General features: G+C 40.6%; 1 protein-coding gene across 1 annotated transcript; it reads left to right on the top strand.

Moving 5' to 3' along the window:
• Positions 1-13,685: 13,685 nt before the first annotated feature.
• LOC134466178 (uncharacterized) lies at positions 13,686-18,327 on the top strand. The gene is made up of 5 exons (XM_063220075.1): positions 13,686-13,874; positions 16,061-16,241; positions 17,230-17,274; positions 17,912-18,042; positions 18,184-18,327. Exons 1-5 carry the CDS (start codon positions 13,686-13,688, stop codon positions 18,325-18,327), a joined length of 690 nt encoding a protein of 229 aa, XP_063076145.1.
• Positions 18,328-19,099: the final 772 nt, after the last annotated feature.

Raw genomic sequence — 19,099 nt, forward strand, 5'->3', positions numbered from 1 at the left:
TATGCTTCGTGGTGCCGCTACGATATAGCCTCATTTTTCGTAGTTGGGCAACGCGCGCTGTCGTCGAGAGTGGGTGAGAGAGAGAGCGAGTGAGAGAGAGGGAAGAGGGAAGCGCTGTCATTGTGTCAGCTTCATGCCATGTCTCCCTTCCTCCAACATTATCCCTAACCTTAACCCTAAACTTAACCCTAACCCTAACATTAACCCTAAACTTAACCCTAAACTTAACCGTAAATCAATTGTTTGAAATGTTTGATTACCATCATTTCCAGTTAGCCTTCACTCACGCTTGATTGTTGACGTCCGTCTGCATTATTCTTCCCCCCAGTACCAAACTACCCCAATTGTCAGTTCCCCCTTTCGTGACCTAACCAAGAGAAACGAGGCTATTCGTAATGGCACCACGAGGCTTGAAGTTGATTTTTTCTGTTTTTCTCGTAAAGACTTCACGAATGGCCCGAGTTACGGTTGGTGTGTGTGTGTGTTTGAAAAGCACTTTGAGTCAACGTCTGTACGTCTGGTTGTCAAACAGTGTGTGTGTGTATGTCAACTTGAGGTTGTTGCCATGACAATGTGAAACTGCGTACGTGTATTTTAAATGTCATTTCGTTGAGAAGGAGACAGATGAGGCTGTGCGTAGTGTGGGCGGGGGGTGAGGTGGGGGTGTTGTCAAATGGGGCAAGGGTGAAACTAATTTCAAACCTTTTCAAATTGGGGCCCACTTGAAATTTTCACAAATGTTCAGGGCCCACCTCTGGCCCAATAAAGAATAAAACTGAAATATAATCAACAGGCAACACAATCGGAAATATTATTTTGATTTTTAGAAAATTATTTCAAGGCCCACTTGGAACACCCTCAGGGCCCACCAGTGGGCCCCGGCCCACAGTTTGAAAATCACTGTAATAGAGCAAAAGACGGTTGTCAAACTTTTTAAAATATACGCTCCCGTGACCTCATGAGCCTCCCAATGCCCCCACGTTGCACACTCGGTTTGAAAACCCCACTCTCAACCTCAACCTCAGCTGTCTCCTCAACTAAATGTTTTTTAAAAAACAAAATTAACAACTTTAAACAGAGAAAGTACAAAAACAAAACGAAAAAAAAGCTTGAAAGTTACAAAGATAAAATTACACGTTGCCTCATCTGTCTCCTTCTCACTGAAATGACATTTAAAATGCACGTACACAGTTTCACATTGACCCGACCACAACCACAAGTGCAGTGGCATCTCTATCAGTCCAACGTTTGACACACACGTACACCTTTTGACCCCTCCAGACCCCCCCCCCACACACACACACACACACACACACACACCCTCAATCTCAACCTCAGCTGTCTCCTCAACTAAATTAAAAAAAAAAAATTAACAACTTTTAATAATAATAATAATAATAATAATAATTGTATTTGTATAGCACTGTGTCATACAAGGCATGTAACTCAAAGTGCTTAACAAATGGGGAAAAAAACATTGTTAGAGATAGATTTAAAAGGAGAGGTATAGAGGAGAGGCAGAAATAGTAGGAAGGCAGAGGAAGAAGAGATAGACAGAGATTGTAGAGTCATAAGGTCAACGTAGGTTAGGACCAGGATTCTTAGATGCGTAAGGTCCATAGTGGCTGGGCCTATCATAAGTCATAGATAGTCACACAGAGATTGGGCACTCAGGTGCGGCCCCTGGTGGCATCAGGGGTGAGGAAAAATTCCCTTTCGCTTGATTCATAGTTTGTAAGGGGAAAAAAAGGACTGAGAAAAAAAAACCCTATAGTCAGGAAGAAACCTCAGGCAGAGACCAGCGGCCACCTAGGGGAGCCCCCTGCCAGGGCTGGTTGCAAGTTTTAACAGAGAAAGTACAAAAACAAAACCTAAAAATGTTCAAAGTAAAAGTTGCAGACTGCAAATGGGGATCAAGATGTACATGTCGGTATGTACGTGTATCAGTGGCGGTTTTGGTGATGTAATTTGTAAATTCTGTAACCAAGCCAAACTAGTGGGGTCTCCCCCAGATGAGATTTAAAATAAAAAACACTCTTAAATCGTGAATTTTCAGACAGCTCCCTAGCTACTAACTCATTCTACCAAGTTGCATTTCGCATCCTTCACTCCACGACTGTTTCATGAGCCATTGAAGCGGCAAGTCAAATCGAAGTGATGTCCCATCGGGTGCCTGAAACCAAAAGTTGAACCAAAAACACACGTATCACACGTATGAAGTTTCACATGTCCCGACCACAGATGGAACTAAGCACACGTATCACACATATGCAGTTTCACATGTCCCGACCACAGATGGAACTAAGTGCAGCCAAAAACATTAGAGAGAAGTGCACGTTACAAACAAATGCTCACTTAACCCCTTGACTGTCAGGCGACCCGGGGGCGACCGGGGTATGCCACTATTTTGGGGGTTAATACAGTTCAAATCGTTGGCTGGAGTTTATAAAGGTGGTAAAGTGTCTTATTTTTCATGTTAGCCGTTGTCTTGCTTTAAGACAAGTTAAAAGAGGGAGTATGTCGCTCAGCTAGTGAAAGTCAATGGATCCGTGTAGCATGTAGCAATTTTTAACATTTTAACTGTTTTAAGCCCCAAAATAGTGGCATACCCCTCTAAAGGTGCACTGCACTGCGTAATATTTTGAGCAGTTTCTTTCTAGAAATGATGCAGCCAAGTATTCATTATGACAGGGGAAATTGCAGTATTCATAATAAAAAAAGTGGATCTTCTCCATATTAAATAGCAAGAAATTTAAATTTTAAGCTTGCAACATTCAAATAAGGGCCTCCAGCACTGCGGAGCACTTTCGCTTCCAACACAATTCCGACCCCCAAACCCAAATTCACACGAACATACCATGGAAAGTCAATGGTTGGCTCCGACAAAATAGAATTCGCCTCTAATCGCTTGCCAACATCCGTGAATGTCCGCAGACATCGACTGGGTGGCATGTGCTGGGTTCTATTGAAAACAGTGGAATCGAAGCCGAAGTCGATGTGCGGAGGCCCTCAGTGTTGCTGATAAAAAAAAAAATCTATTTCAAAATGGCTGACATGGAAGAATACTTAGAACAGGGGTGCCCAACCTTTTTTTAACCGAGATCTACTTTTGAAGTTGATGGTCTGCCGTGATCTACCAAGTCAAATTTAAGGATGTCAGTATGAACATTTAAGATCACCATTTATTAATCATCATTATTATGAACGAAATGTTTTTAGTATGCTACTATGGCCGTATCTTTTCAGTGTGTGTTTAACCCTTTAATGCATAAGCCATTGGACTCACACTAACGCATAACATGGGTCTAAATAGACCCGCATTCATTTCCAATGTATTTCTGAGCATTAATCATGTATTCTCTCACACAACTTCTAAAACCAATACATTTTATCCCATAATTCTTCTAAAAGTAATTACATAGGTGGTCCTTAATTCAAAAAAGTGTTTTTTTAAATGTTCTTATATTCTTATTTTACAAATAAACAAGAATTTGGAATTAAATCACTAATTTCTACACATGGATCGAAAATGGCCTGCATTCATTTCTAATGGAAGTCTTAACCTTTCACTATAATAACTTCCACAATTAATGTATTTTAATAGCTAATGGATTAAAAGTCGTGATTTAGGCTGTTTTTAATGCACAAAATGGGTGTTATTTTATGTATCTTATATAATAAACACACAAATAATTTCCCCCATTATTGCAGACATAGCCTAAGTCTGAAGTGTTTCAAGTTAGGAACTAAAATATATTTAAAAGGATTCCAGTCAGGAACAAATAAACTGTTTTTGACCACTGCTGACCTATTGGATTTAAGCATTCCAGGTCATGCATATTTGTATAATAAGAGACGGTGTGATCGGAGGAGCCCAATAGCCTATATCAGGGCATAATTAATGTGCATAATTATTAGGCAACTTTGCTTTCCTATGGGAAAATATGCCACAAAAGACATCTAACAAACTCCAAAAATACTATAAACAATTTTGATGTCTTCCAGAGGGGTGTGGCTGTCTGAAATATCGGTCACATCCATCTAAAGCACTGTTACAAAGCCATCAGGGTCACTTGACATGAGCTCACAAAGTCACTGCCAGATTTAGAAGAATTGAAGATGAAACTACCACAAAACAATTACCTGCAGTGCTGTTATATTCCAGAACTGAAACCTACATTGAGTGTCCACAAGAACATTGTATTCAGCACTCAGAGACATGGCCAAGGTAAACAGGCTGAAACCTGAAGACCACTCAACAAGAAACTTAAGTCAAGACTGGGTCAAGAAATGTCTTTAGACAGTTTTTTCAATGGTTTTATGAACTAGTAAAGGTGACGGTTAATGGACCAGGTAGATGAGTCTATGGCTAGATCAGCAATGTGCACACTTACATGAGTTCCTGAGTTCCACTCAAATGCCAGCAAAGTACATCATAAATACCATGGTCTTCAAAAGATGCAAATGTCTTCCTCTCAATGATCCAGCCATGGGCTCATCCACCCTGTCTGTCAAGAGTCACTTTCCCAAGTCCATAATAGGCCTAACTTTGAAAACTCTGTCCCCAGGTACAGTATTTCTGACCCAGTCTTGACTTAATTAACTTGTCTGGTGTCTTCACTTCTTACCTTGGCCATATCTCTGAGTGCTCAATGCCCTGTTCTTCTGGACACTTGGTGTAGGTTTCTGTTGTGTAATATTATAGGACTGCAGGGTAATACTTTTTTTGTAGCTCCACCTTAAATTCTTCTCAATTTTTGGCAGTGACATTTCTTACGAGACTGATGACTTTGTAATGATGCATTTCATAATTCTGTGGTAAAGTGACCAACGTCTTGCTAATTTCACGACAGCCACATCCCTCTAGAAGACTTCAAAATTGTTAATCGACTTTTCAGAGTTTGTTAGATCTATTTTGTGGCCAATTTTCCAATAAGACAACAAAGTTGCCTAATAATTATGCACACCTGATATAAGGTGTTGGGCACCTTCGACCACAGCCCCATATTTTTATACAAATATGCATGGCCTGGAATGCTTAAATCCGATAGGTTTTCAAGTTCATATAGATTCCTCTTGGAAAATACGCATAAAAAAGACAATATGGTTAAAAAAAAAAACATGTTTGCCTAATAATTCTGCACACAGTGTATATAAAAAATGAATGCGGATCATTTTTGACCCATGTGTGTCAATATCATATAATTGTATAAAAAGATGTCTATTTCAAAGAATAACCATAAAGTATTTTAATTAAGTATTAATGTTGGGAGTTAATATGCCAGAAATGATAAAAAAGTTGATTTTTTAGTAAATTAATCAAAATCCTTTCTCAATATGGCTAAGAGACATTAAGCTTGTGATGAAATTACATAGGAAATGAATGCGGGTCTATTTAGACCCATGTGTCTAAATATCATATAGTTATATAAAATGACTTCTATATCAAAGAATAACCATCAAGTATTTAAAATAAGTATTGATGTTGGGAGTTAATACTCTATAAATGATATAAAGTTGGACTTTTAGTAAAAGAATCAAAATCCTTTTTCAATATGGCTAAGAGACATTAAGCTTGTGATGAAATTACATAGGAAATGAATGCGGGTCTATTTAGACCCATGTTATGCGTTAAAGGGGTAGTAACAAAAAAAGTGTTTTCACGCAAAAAGTTATGATGCATAAAAATAAATTAAGTCATCTTAGGGACAAAAACAAGTCAATTGAGGAATTCATGGAGTGCTGAGTAAGAAAATTGTATTCTTACAAAGATATAGAAGTTTTAAACTCATCCGGGTCTATTTAGACCCATGTTATGCGTTAAAGGGTTAAAGTGTTGAATTGCCTATGTTTACAAAGCAATACAGCACTGATAGTATGCAGAGATAATGTCCTACACAAGTCATAAACAACTGAAACAATTTCAAAATGATACACATTTATATAAAAGGCATATGTAGGCACATAGGCCCTATTTCTAAAATATGATGAAGCATTATCATGCCTTCAGTGGTCCACATTAGTAGTAGGCTAGTTAAGTTCACTTTGCTGAGAGAGAGAGAGAGAGAGAGAGAGAGAGAGAGAGAGAGAGAGAGAGAGAGAGAGAGAGAGAGAGAGAGAGAGAGAGAGAGAGAGAGAGAGAGAGAGAGAGAGAGCAATGAGAGAACTCATTGAATTGGTTAACACCCCTGTTAAGAGTGTCTTCTTCTATGAAGGTTTTTTTTCCAGCTCTGGGACAGTAGCACAGCACAGGCTTTCTATTGCGAGTTTGGCCAATCGTTCTGTTCAATTTGTGCTGTTTCCTGCTCCAGTTGTGAAGTGCATGCGACTAGCGATTTGGACGAAGATCCTCGCATCTCGCCGTGTCATAACGCATCGTTGCGCACATGTTCTGTTACTCACCCGATGTTACATGTCTGCACACATGAATCAACTTCAATACCCTCACGGTCACTTCCTAATGCTTTCCCCTCATTCTGTGTTACAGTGGGACTAATTATCTAACCAATACAGTACCAGCAGCTTACTACATAGCCTACTTTTGAAAGACAGTATTTTCCCTGTCACATTACATGTCTCGCGATCGACTGCCACTCCCCTCGAGATCGACTGGTAGCTCGCGATCGACTGGTTGGGCACCCCTGACTTATAATTTGATGGTGGTGGTAAATTGTAAATTTGTGAATCTAGAAAATAACGTCTTAAAAATATTACATAGGCTAACGCATCTTAAAGGTGGTGTTGGACCAAAACGGAAGTTGAAACGAAGGGATATAGACAGGTCATCAGCTGGGAAAATTAGGCCTTTCGTCCTACCGTACTATAAGGTGATATTCATGAACGATTAACTACTTTCAGCACTATTCTGTGCTATTTCCTTACATACATGTTTACAAAGGTTGACTAAACTAAAACAAATGAAAATAGAGTTGGCCACCTTGCAATATCCAAAGGAAAGTGCTGAAAATAATGATTGAAATGCACATACAGAGTCTATGGCTGGGGAAATTAGGCCTATTGTCCTGTCAGGGTTTTCACATTGGATTACAGACCAGAAGGCCTATTGAAAAAGATTCACCAACTGGTTGCCATCTCAAATGTGCTCCAAAATTCAAAATGTTCTCTGTTTCTCAGAATGGCAGACGTTCATACATTTTTCTCAATACTGTAAGACCATAATTATCAATAAAGATAAGATAACCTATTTTCAGTGAAATTCTGTCCTATCTCCTATCTACAGACGTGAGTACAAAGGTTGGAAACAGAAACATTGCAATATCCAAAGGACAGTGCTGAAATTAATGATTGAAATGCACATACAGAGTCTATGGCTGGGGAAATTAGGCCTATTGTCCTGTCAGGGTTTTCACAGTGGATTACAGACCAGAGGGTCTATTGAAAAAGATTCACCAGCTGGTTACCATCTCAAATGTGCTCCAAAATTCAAAATGTTCTCTTTTTCTCAGAATGGCAGACTTTCATACATTTTTCTCAATACTGTAAGACCATAATTATCAATAAAGATAAGATAACCTATTTTCAGTGAAATTCTGTCCTATCTCCTATCTACAGACGTGAGTACAAAGGTTGGCAACAGAAAGATGTAAATATATATCTTGCCCCTTTGAAATATCCTAAGGATTGTTGTCAGAAAATGATTGAATTACACATACACAGTTGACTGCTGAAAAAAGGCTATTGACCTGCCAAACTTTTCACATTAGATTACTGACCAAAAGTTTTTCGGGCCTACATTTTTTCCCCATAAAGCAAAGCTGAGTTTGCGTGCGTGTGTGCCCGTGCGTATCCCCCGCTCATCTCTCCCCCTGCTCTACAGTGTTTTTCCCCCACACACTATTCTGCCCCCCAACCCCCTCACTCATCTCCCCCCACACACTATTCTGCCCCACTCACCCCCCCACACACTATTCTGCCCCACCCACTATTCTGACCCCCAACCCCCTCACTCATCCCCCCATACTACTCTGCCCCACGACCCCTCATTCACCCCCCACTATTCTGCCCCCCACGCTCACCCCCCTGACTCATTCTCCCCCCACCCCCCCACAAAATATTCGCCCACCCCCACCCCCCATCCAATATGAAAAGTTTGGCAGGTCAACCCCCCCCCCCCCGACTCAACTTACCCCTCCACCCCCCCCCCCACACACACACACACACACACACACTATTCTGCCCCCCCGAACCCCCACACTATTCCTCCCCACCACCTCTCATCCCCCCATACACCATTCTGACCTTGACCCCCCCACCCCCTAATTCAACCCAGAATGTTTCCCACCACCCCCACTCTGCCCCCCTACCCCCGCTCACCCCCTCCCCCTCATTCATCTCCCCGCTCCTCCACATCATTCATTCCCCCCTACTCCCCCCCCACACACACACACCCAGTCAACTGTGTCTATGTCAGTGTATGTAAAGAAACACACTCAGGCACACACAGACACAGACACAGACACAGACACAGACACAGACACACACACACACACACACGCACACGCACACGCACACGCACACGCACACACACACACACACACACACACACACACACACACACACACACACACACACACACACACACACACACACACACACACACAGTTTGGCAGGACAATATGCCTTTTTTCAGCAGTCCACTGTGTTTGTGAAATTCAATCCTTTGCATATTTCAAAGTGGCAAGATACTTATATTCATGCCTTTTTCTAGACAACCTTTATACTCACGTCTGTAAGGAGATAGGAAAATTTAACTGAAAAATAGGTAATCTTTATTGATAATTATGGCCTTACAGTATTGAGAAAAATGTGTGAAAGTCTGCCATTCTGAAAAACAGAGAGCATTTTGAATTTTGGAGCACATAGATGGCCCCAAGTTTTAATCTTTTTCAATAGGCCTTCTGGTCTGTAATCCACTGTGAAAACCCTGACAGGACAATAGGCCTAATTTCCCCAGCCATAGACTCTGTATGTGCATTTCAATCATTATTTTCAGCACTTTCCTTTGGGTATTGCAAGGTGGCCAACTCTATTTTCATTTTTTTTAGTTCAGTCAACCTGTGTAAACATGTATGTAAGGAAATAAGACAGAATAGTGCTGAAAGTAGTTAATCGTTCATGAATATCACCTTATAGTACAATGTAATAATGCATGAAAACCAGTCATTTTGGAAAATGGCGGCCATATTGAATTCTGAGCAAAAATTGACGTGGCCCCATGTTTTAATTTCTTCCAATAGGGCTTCTGGTCAGTAATCCACAGAGAAAAGTGCGGTAGGACGAAAGGCCTAATTTTCCCAGCTGATGACCTGTCTAATATATTCACCGAGTAGAATGGTAGCCAGAGTAGGTAGATACGTAAACTATTAAGAATATTACACAGTGCACCTTTAAAAGTGCACGTAGTCAGTTTCACATGTTACTTCCGACCACAGATGGCAAATGCAGCCAAACAATAGTCTGCTGAGAGAAGAGAGAGAGAGAGAGAGAGAGAGAGAGAGAGAGAGAGAGAGAGAGAGAGAGAGAGAGAGAGAGAGAGAGAGAGAGACGAGAGAGAGAAAAGAGAGAGAGAGAGAGTTTTTACCAAAGCTGAACTGTGTGTGTGTGTGTGTGTGTGTGTGTGTGTGTGTGTGTGTGTGTGTGTGTGTGTGTGTGTGTGTGTGTGTGTGTGTGTGTGTGTGTGTGTGTGTGTGTGCACAGTGTGCACATTTTATCACAGTCGGCACATTGCACACACACACACACACACACACACACACACACACACACACACACACACACACACACACACACACACACACACACACACACACACACACACACACACACACACACACAAAGGGGTCACACTGGACTGCATTTGCTCTTGTCGCTCCACCCTGCTGTTGAAAAATAATAAATCACTTTTACACACACACGCACACACACACACACACGCACACACACGCACACACACGCACACACACGCACTCACACACACTCACACACACACACACACACACACACACACACACACACACACACACACACACACACACACACACACACACACACACACACACACACACACACACACACAGACATTTCCTCCTTTGGGTCAACATAAGGTTCAGGAAACACACACACACACACACACACGCACGCACACACACACACACACACACACACGCACGCACGCACGCACAGACACACACACACACACAGAGCGTTTCCTCTTCTGGGCTGTAGGTCAGGTGATACAGAGTTCTGTAGACGGAGTAACTTGGACTTGGCTTGAAGCGGGACGCTAGTTTACAACTTGGACAGACTGAACTACTAGTTACGCAGAGAAAGAGAACGAGAGGGAGAGAGAGAGAGAGAGAGGCATAGAAAGAGAGAGAGAGAGAGAGAGAGAGAGAGAGAGAAGAGGCAGAGAAAGAGAGAGAAAGAGAGAGAGATACAGAGAGAGACACAGAGAGAGAGAGAGACGAAGCAGAGAAATAAAGAGATACAGAGAGAAAGAGAAAGAGAGAGAAATAAAGACAGAGACAGAGGGACGGGGAGAGAGAACCTGGGACAGATTGTCTTTACACATCTGAGGAGAGAAGGAGAGAGAGAGAGTGTGTGGGGAGGAAGGAAGAGAGAGAGAAAGAGAGGGAGCCTCGGACATGGATAGTCAAGAACTACCTACACATCTGGAGAGAGAGAGAGAGAGAGAGAGAGAGAGAGAGAGAGAGAGAGAGAGAGAGAGAGAGAGAGAGAGAACGAGTGTGACTTGGACAGGACTTTCCACTACTTGGCACGTCTGCTCACAGTAAGTAGTCTTAAAATAACTTGCTACACTCTGTGTGTGTGTGTGTGTGTGTGTGTGTGTGTGTGTGTGTGTGTGTGTGTGTGGGAGAGAGGGAGAGAGAGAGAGACAGAGGGAGATGCGGCTCAACTTTGTACTCAACAGCTGCAATAGGCTACTTGTTCAGCTAAACTGTCTGTGCGTGTGCGGACTGTGCAAAAAACTTTACAGATAGAGAGAAATACACAGCTCAACATAGTTTTTAATAAAAACTGCTCAGGGTCCTGCTTGTATTCACGACTGTTAAAAATATAGTAGAATTTTATTGCATTGCAATGCATCGTAGAAGCGAATAAAATCATTATGTCCTGAATCGTAATCGTAATCAAATCAAATTGAGTTGAAATGGGCAGTGCCAATGTACACCACTGTGTATGTGTGTGTTTGTGTGTGTGTGCCTGTGTGTGTGCCCGTGTGTGTGTGTGTTTGTGTGTGTGTGTGTTTGTGTGTGTGAGTGTGAGTGTGTGTGTGTGTGTGTGTGTGTGTGTGTGTGTGTGTGTGTGCGTGTGTGTGTGCGTGTGTGTGTGTGCGTGAGAGAGAGAGAGAGAGAGAGAGAGAGAGAGAGAGAGAGAGAGAGAGAGAGAGAGAGAGAGAGAGAGAGAGAGAGAGAGAGAGAGAGAGAGAGAGAGAGAGATCCTGTGTGTTTACCTCTTCCATGTGGACAGTTACATTGCTCCCTAGTGGCCAGTAGTAGTGAAGACGGTTTAATTCCTTACTTGTATGCAGCCCAAAAGGACCCATTTCAACTGTCTCCACCTGGTGTTGGAGTCGTGGCACAACAGTTCAATTGGCTGGTTCATTTTTACCTCCACCAAGGAGGTTATGATTTTGGTCGCGTTGGTTTGTTTGTCTGTCAGTTTGTTTGTCTGTTTGTTTGTCTGTTTGTTTGTCTGTTTGACCTGTCAACAGGATGACTCAAACAGTTATGATTATGGTTTTTGATGACATTTTCTGCAGTTGTTCGAAATGACAAAAGGGACAAGTGATTAAATTTTGGTGGTGATCTGAATCATGAACCGGATCCATATATATATATATTTTAAGATTCTTCCCCATTGCGGGATAGGGCGAATTTTGACATTATAGTGGCTACAAAGCTGGTTCAGGGGTAAACCAGGTTAAGTTAAGAGGGAAATCATCTAATAGATGAGCTTATCAGTGGCCTATCAGATAGCTTTCCTGGTTTCCAAGGAAAGTAAAGACAGAGATGCGATGTGAACAAATGATTAAAAACTTAACTACGAGACTAATTTCTCGTAGTTAATGCACTAATCTGACTCCAGCTCTTTTATTTTGGAAAGGGGCTAGAAGAGGAACGTCTTTGACTGATTAAGATTAAGATGATTAAACCGTCAGTGCAGTAATCCACCTCTTCTATTTTGAAAAGGGGCCACCAGTTCAGTCAACCTGTTAAGAGAGTACATGTATTTAACATACTATTTAACATACATGTATTTAACATTACTACTCATCCACAACTTTTATTTTGAAAAGGTACTAGATGACTGAACAAGATGCAATAAAAAAAAGAAGAGGGGGATCTTCTCAATCATCCGTCATTTTGAATTTTCGGAAACTGGCATTTTTAGCTGCAAAACTTACTGTCCTTTGGTCAGGAAACATCGGTTTATTAAGTATTAATAATCATGAAAAGGTCAAATTTGACAACAGTCAGCAGAGTTTCAATGAGCAGCATGCAATACCTACTCTGGTCGCAATCTTACACAGTACACCTTTAAATTGCACTTAGTGCACAAATCTGACACCACTACTTTTATTTTGAAAGGGTGACTAGAGGATGAATTTTTTTATAAATGTCTTTTTTTGTGCTAGACTTGACTACCGACAGAGATGCTATAAAAGATGCAATAAAAATATTAGAGATGTACAGGATCCAAGATCCGGTTCCGGATCCGGCAGGATAATAGGGTTTTTCACAGGATCCGGATCCGGTTCCAGGATCCAGGATCCAGGATCCGGTAGCCGAGGCTTTTCAGTCAAAATAGTTTGAGCCAACGTGATAAAAAGGGCCCACATGTTTAGGCTATGTGTTTCAATCCTTTCGTAGGATCCGGTATCCGGTTCCGGATCCGGCAGGATCTTAAGCAGTGGATCCGGTATCCGGCAGGATCCTAAAAATCAGGATCTGGTGCATCTCTAAAAAATAAATAAATAAATAAACAAACACCATTTTTATTTCAGAAACAGTTTCTAGAAGATGGACTTGTGAATACGGCAAAAAAAATAAATAAATAAAAAAAACATTTTTATTTCAGAAACAGTTTCTAGAAGATGGACTTCCTTGGGGGCCTGGTGAGCCAGTTTAGCCAGCCTCCTAAGTAGAGTGGCACGCAATATGAAAATAATAATAATAAAAAAAACTAAAAGATTAAAAATGACTAATGGACCAACACTATTATTTACTTAAATATAACTGTATTTTGTGCTGTCTTTTATTCTGAAACAGTTTCTAGAAGATGGACTTCCTTGGCGGGCTGGTGAGCCAGTTTAGCCAGCCTCCTAAGTAGAGTGGCACGCGAGATGCAAATAATTGAAAAAAAAAAAGATTTAAAATATCTAATGGACCAAACTATTATGTACTTCAATATAACTGTATTTTGTGCTGTGTTTTATTTTGAAACAGTTTCTAGAAGATGGACTTCCTTGGAGGGCTGGTGAGCCAGTTTAGCCAGCCTCTTAAGTAGAGTGGCACGCGAGATGCAAATAATAACAAAACAAGAAAAAAGATTAAAAATTACTAATAATGGACCACCACTATTATTTACTTCAATATAACTGTATTTTGTGCTGTCTTTTATTTTGAAAAGGTTTCTAGAAGATGGACTTCCTTGGCGGGCTGGTGAGCCAGTTTAGCCAACCGCCTAAAGAGAGCAGCATGGGGGACAGACTGAGATGCGTCACCTGCAACAGCGTCCTGCCACCCTGCAAGAGGCACGATGACTTCCACAAACAATACATGCACGGGATGGACGTCTATGTTTACAACCGGGGACAGTACTTCAGAGAGGTAGGCTATTGTTGTTCATGTGTTTATTTTGTTTATATACATTCTATAAATTATAAATAATGTTTATGCATATACAGTGAGTCCAATATGTATTTGATCCCTTGCTGATTTTGTTGGTTTGCCTACTAACAAAGACATGATCAGTCAATAAATGTTATGATAATATGTATTCTAATATGGAGAGACAGAATATCAAAAATAAAATCCAGAAATTAACTGAAGAGAATATATATTAATTTATTTCCATTTCATCGAGCAAAATAAGTATTTGATCCAATGCCAACTGATTACAGTCCCGGGCCCACAGACCAGATGGGCACTTCCGATCAACTTGTCATCTGAATTAAAGACACCTGTACATACTAACATGCATAAAAGACACATTGAATCAGCAGAATCAGTCCATAGTATGAGTGAATCAGTCACACTCCAACCTCATCAGCATGGGAAAGACCAAAGAGTGGTCAAATGATATCAGGGACACGATTTTAGACCTGAACAAAGATTAAATGGGCTGCAAAGCCACAAGAAAGAGACTGGGTATTAATGACCCAGCTGTTGATGCATTTCTTCCACAATGTGAGGAATACAAAATGACTATCCATCAGCCTGTCTGGGGTTCTATACAAGATTTGACCTTTTGTAGGGATTTGATAATCATGAGAACAGAAAGAAATCACCCTAGAGCTATACGGTATGAACTAGGCAATGATATCAAAGCTACTGACCAAAATCACTGAAAAAAACAACTGGTAGCACTTAATGCCACAGAGGTTTAAATTCCTGTAGTGCACACATGGTACCTTTACTTCAGAAGGAACCTGTGCAGTCCCACTTGAGGTTTGCCAACGGACATCAGACTGATTTAGGATATGATAAGGAGGTGCTGTAGTCAGATGAAACCAAAATCAAGATGTTTGGCATTATCACAATTCAATGTGTTTTGAGAAAGAGTACTACTGTCTATGATCCCAAGAACACCCTCCTCACCATCATGCATGAAAGTGGTATCATTACGGTTTGAGGGTGTGTGTGTGGCCAAGGCACAGGACAACTTCACATCGTCAACGAATAGATGGAGGGAGACATGTAATGTGCAATCCTGAGTGCAAACGTCCTTCCCTCCACCACTACACTGAAGGGTGGGTCATTTTTGGATCTCCCAACATGACAATAATTCACAACATACAGTCAAAGCAACGAAGGACTGGCTCAATAAGAACCATATTAAAGTCGTGAAGTGGCCTAGACACTCTCCAAATATTAACCCTATAGTAATTCTATGGAGAGAACTGAACCTCCCATTTGCCAAGCTACAGCCACAAACTATTAATGTTTTAGAGATAATGTGCAAAGAAAAATGGGCAAAAATATGTTCTACTATATGCACAAACATTGTCATCAACTAAAAGAAGCATCTGACCTCAGTGCTAGACAACTAGGGCTTTGCCACAAAGCACTTTATCTTCTTTAGCTAGAGGGATCAAATACTTATTTGCCTAAATTAAATACAAATAAATTAAAATATATTATTTTAAGTTATTTTCTGGAATTTATTTTTTATATTCTGTCTCTCCATGTTTGAATACATATTATCATAAATTTATAGACTGATCATGTCTTTATTAGTGGGCTAACCGGCAAAATCAGAAAGGGATCAAATACATATTGGACTCACTGTATATATATATATATATATATATATATATATATATATATATATATATATATATATATATATATATATATATATATATATATATATATATATATGCATATGCTTACATATATGCTTATATCATTTTTATTTCATTTATTATGTATTGTTTTTCCTTTTTCAAAAATATATTTATTATATATTTATTATATATTACTATATTTTAAATTGTGTTTTTTATTCTTGTTTTTTTTTTTTGGTTTTGGTTTTGTTGCTTTAATTATAATGATCCATATTTTCCATCTGTCAACAAGGCCAGTTGATTGTCATTATTATTATTGTTGTTGTTGTTGTTATACTTCTACACTCGAGCAAGTCAATTATTATTATTATTATTATTATTATTATTATTATTATTATTATTATTATTATTGTTGTTGTTGTTATTATTGTTGTTGTTGTTGTTGTTGTTGTTATTCCTCCACACTCGAGCAGGTTGTCGATTATCATTATTCTGTCTCTCAACCAGGTGGGCGATCACGATGCGTACAAGTGCGAGGGGTGCTTCTACAAGCCAATCAGAGAGGAAGAAGAACGAGAGAAAGAGGAGCAGAGGAGAAGAGAGGAGGAGAGAAGAGAGGAAGACAGGAGGAAGGAAGAGGAGAGGAGGAGAGAAGAGGAAAGGAAGAGAGAGGCCGATCAGAAACGATGTAAGTAGAGGATTACCAGAAAAGAAGGCACATTTTATCCCCATTGAAATCCACAATAAATATACAGTCCCCTCCTAAAGTCTTGGGACAGCAAACCAAAGGTTCTCGTTTTTATTGTTTAACAACAACAATTGGGTTTAAGAAGCGATGGTGTGCATGACACAAAAGTTCTGAATGTCAGCTTATACTTACTGGTATTGACCCGTTCAGAATCGACGTCCTTATGAATGCGTGCTCATCGTTGACTCAAACACACCAGAGATGCTTTAAGGATATTACGAGAGACTCCACTCTTCTGGGTGGTACTGCTCTCTAGGGGGAGTGCAGACTCCATTCAGAAACAATGGGCTGCGCTCTCTCGACAGCGGCCACTAGGTGAACTGCAGGCATGGGTAAAATAGGGAGTGTGAGGCTGTACGTAATACTGGCTGACAGTGCAGACACTAAAGAGAGAAAAACATCAAAATCCTACCGCTCCCGACACTCCACAGAAAAGCAAGGCCAGACTACCGTAGTGGAGCCAAGCAATCGGAAGTACGTAGGCTACTGGATTGTAACTAATGAGTGCCTTTTGCCCAACATTTATTTCACTCATCCTCATCATAAAAAGTGTGGAAAAGTTCTGGTTCAAAAGTACTAGTTATTTGGTGATTTGTTTTACTTGAAACTAAAAACAAAGATTGCGAAGATTTTTTTTTGCAGTGTGTGACTTTTTACTTCAATTAAGATTGCAGTGTGTAATTGACTAGGACTGTGACGATATTGAATTGAATTGTGATTAATCGTTACACATAGTCACAATACTGTATTGCGATGCAAGGATGCAGTATGGTGATATGTCCTTTCAAAGTTCTGTTACCCTTAAGTCCAGAAGACAACCACATCATATGATGTAATAGTCTTCCCAAGCTTAAAAATCTTTGTCATTACTATTTTGAAACTTTGTTTTTAGCCTTTTGCAACCTAGTCTACCTATTTGTCTATTCAGGGGAGGCAGAACTGAGACCTGCAGACCCTTCACTCAAGCCCACAGGTAAGCCAATGCATGGAAATGCAAATATCTACAGAGAACATAGAGGGCCTTTGGAACACCTTGTCGTGAGGGTGGTGGCCACCTTACTAAGGGAAAGCCAGTGTAATTTGACATACCTTGTAGTGAAGGCGGCGGACATCTTACTAAGGGTAAGCCAGTGTAATGACATTTGCCTTGTAGTGGAGGCGGTGGGTTTAGAAAAGGGATAACGGCCGACGAAGTGACTGGTTCCATGATGTTAATAGTCACCCCATCAGCCAATCAGAAAAGAGAATTCCATTGCGAAGGCAGATGAAGTACCGATAGGGCAGCGTTGGATTTTGCAAGGATAACCAATCAAATGAATGGAAATGCTGATGATGTGCAGAGAACACAGGAAGTCCCAGAGAAATATGTTATTTAGGGGCATTTTAATTGAACCAAAAAGTGAACTGACAGCAAAAGGACTCAGTTCTGTTTTTGTCCAGTGAGTGTATTACAAAATGAACCGGCTGATCTTTCTGTTTTTATGGTGTATTCTACTAATTAGTGAATGGGTGGCATCAATTCTGGAAATAAAAAGTATAAAAAACCTTACACAGTGTACCTTTAATTTGGCATCAGTCGGCTCCACCCTAATGTGTTTCTCTTCCCTCAGAGCGAGTGCTCCGGGTTCGAGTGGAGCTCATCAACCGCATCGGCGACGCGACCCTGAAATCTCTCCTCGACGGTCTGCAGAAACCATCATCAGAAGGACCAGCCATCCTCAACCCTCGGGAGAGGGACATGGTGGGTGTTGTAGTTTTTGTATGCCTCAAGAACTTGGTACCCAGGATCAACTACCTCTACTGTTCACTACAGGTGACCTGCTATTGCTAATCCACTGATCTGTAATCCGCCAACTGTACTGTATCCTATATGCCATTACAGGTGTTAAAGACTCATCCACTGACCCAGGATCAGGTGACGTGCCTGGTGGACATGCTGAGGAACAAGGGGGAGCGCCCGTGCCTGGCCTTCATCATGCTCCTCCAGCAGCTGGAGTACGACCTCTGCACAGAACTGGGCTTGTGAAACCAGGAAGTTGTAGTTTAATAGAAGCATTTTAGAATGAAGGTCAATGTGTCAAAAAACTACAATTGGAATATGAGCTCTGTAGAGATCGGTGCATCTGAAACGTGGAAACTAAACATTGTTTTGAGTCACCTTCGTATTGTATAAATTGCAGATGATGTATGTTCTTGAAAATGTTGTATATATTTTAACAGGGAAATGAGTATGATCTGTCCTCCATTAGGGATGCAAACGATTAATCAACTGACAAGAGACTCAGGTGAAATGGACATGTGATGAGTGTGTGTGAAGAGGGGTGTGAATAGTGGTAATATTCAACCCTATCCAGACTGGGGGGGGGGGGGGGGGGGGGGGGCGGGGGTGGGGGCTAAAAGTGCCCGCACCAACTTTGATGTTGTATAATTCCTTACCAGCTTAAGCTATGACTACAAAACTTGGTGACTTTTCCTAAAATTTAGTTGGCTACAGTTTAGTACCAAAAGATTATGTTTATCATTTTTGCCGTTGCCATGGCAACTGTTTTCTGACAGGTATGTCTGACCGAAAATCACTGATCTAAGTCTCATTATTGTTCCCTTTTCATATTTGTTTCGTTATTTCCATTAGCATCAGACAGCTTTGTGAGCATTAAAGTGGTCTGAAGCATATAATCATTCAAATTTAAGTGCATTACCTAAATTTGATGGCAAATACATTATGGCGAGATTTTGGGCATTATAATCAGATGATGTCATAATGACATCATAATACCAGATAATGACACAAAAAATAT

This window comes from Engraulis encrasicolus, chromosome 16, assembly GCF_034702125.1.
Source record: "Engraulis encrasicolus isolate BLACKSEA-1 chromosome 16, IST_EnEncr_1.0, whole genome shotgun sequence".
Lineage (NCBI taxonomy): Eukaryota > Metazoa > Chordata > Actinopteri > Clupeiformes > Engraulidae > Engraulis > Engraulis encrasicolus.

Bases quoted from the DNA above. Each gene is read 5' to 3' on its own strand.
- LOC134466178 (XM_063220075.1), top strand. From the start codon at position 13,686: ATGGACTTCCTTGGCGGGCTGGTGAGCCAGTTTAGCCAACCGCCTAAA. The intron at 16,242-17,229 runs GTAAGTAGAGGA...TTGTCTATTCAG, and splicing joins AGAGGCCGATCAGAAACGAT to GGGAGGCAGAACTGAGACCT. The intron at 18,043-18,183 runs GTGGGTGTTGTA...ATGCCATTACAG, and splicing joins ACCCTCGGGAGAGGGACATG to GTGTTAAAGACTCATCCACT.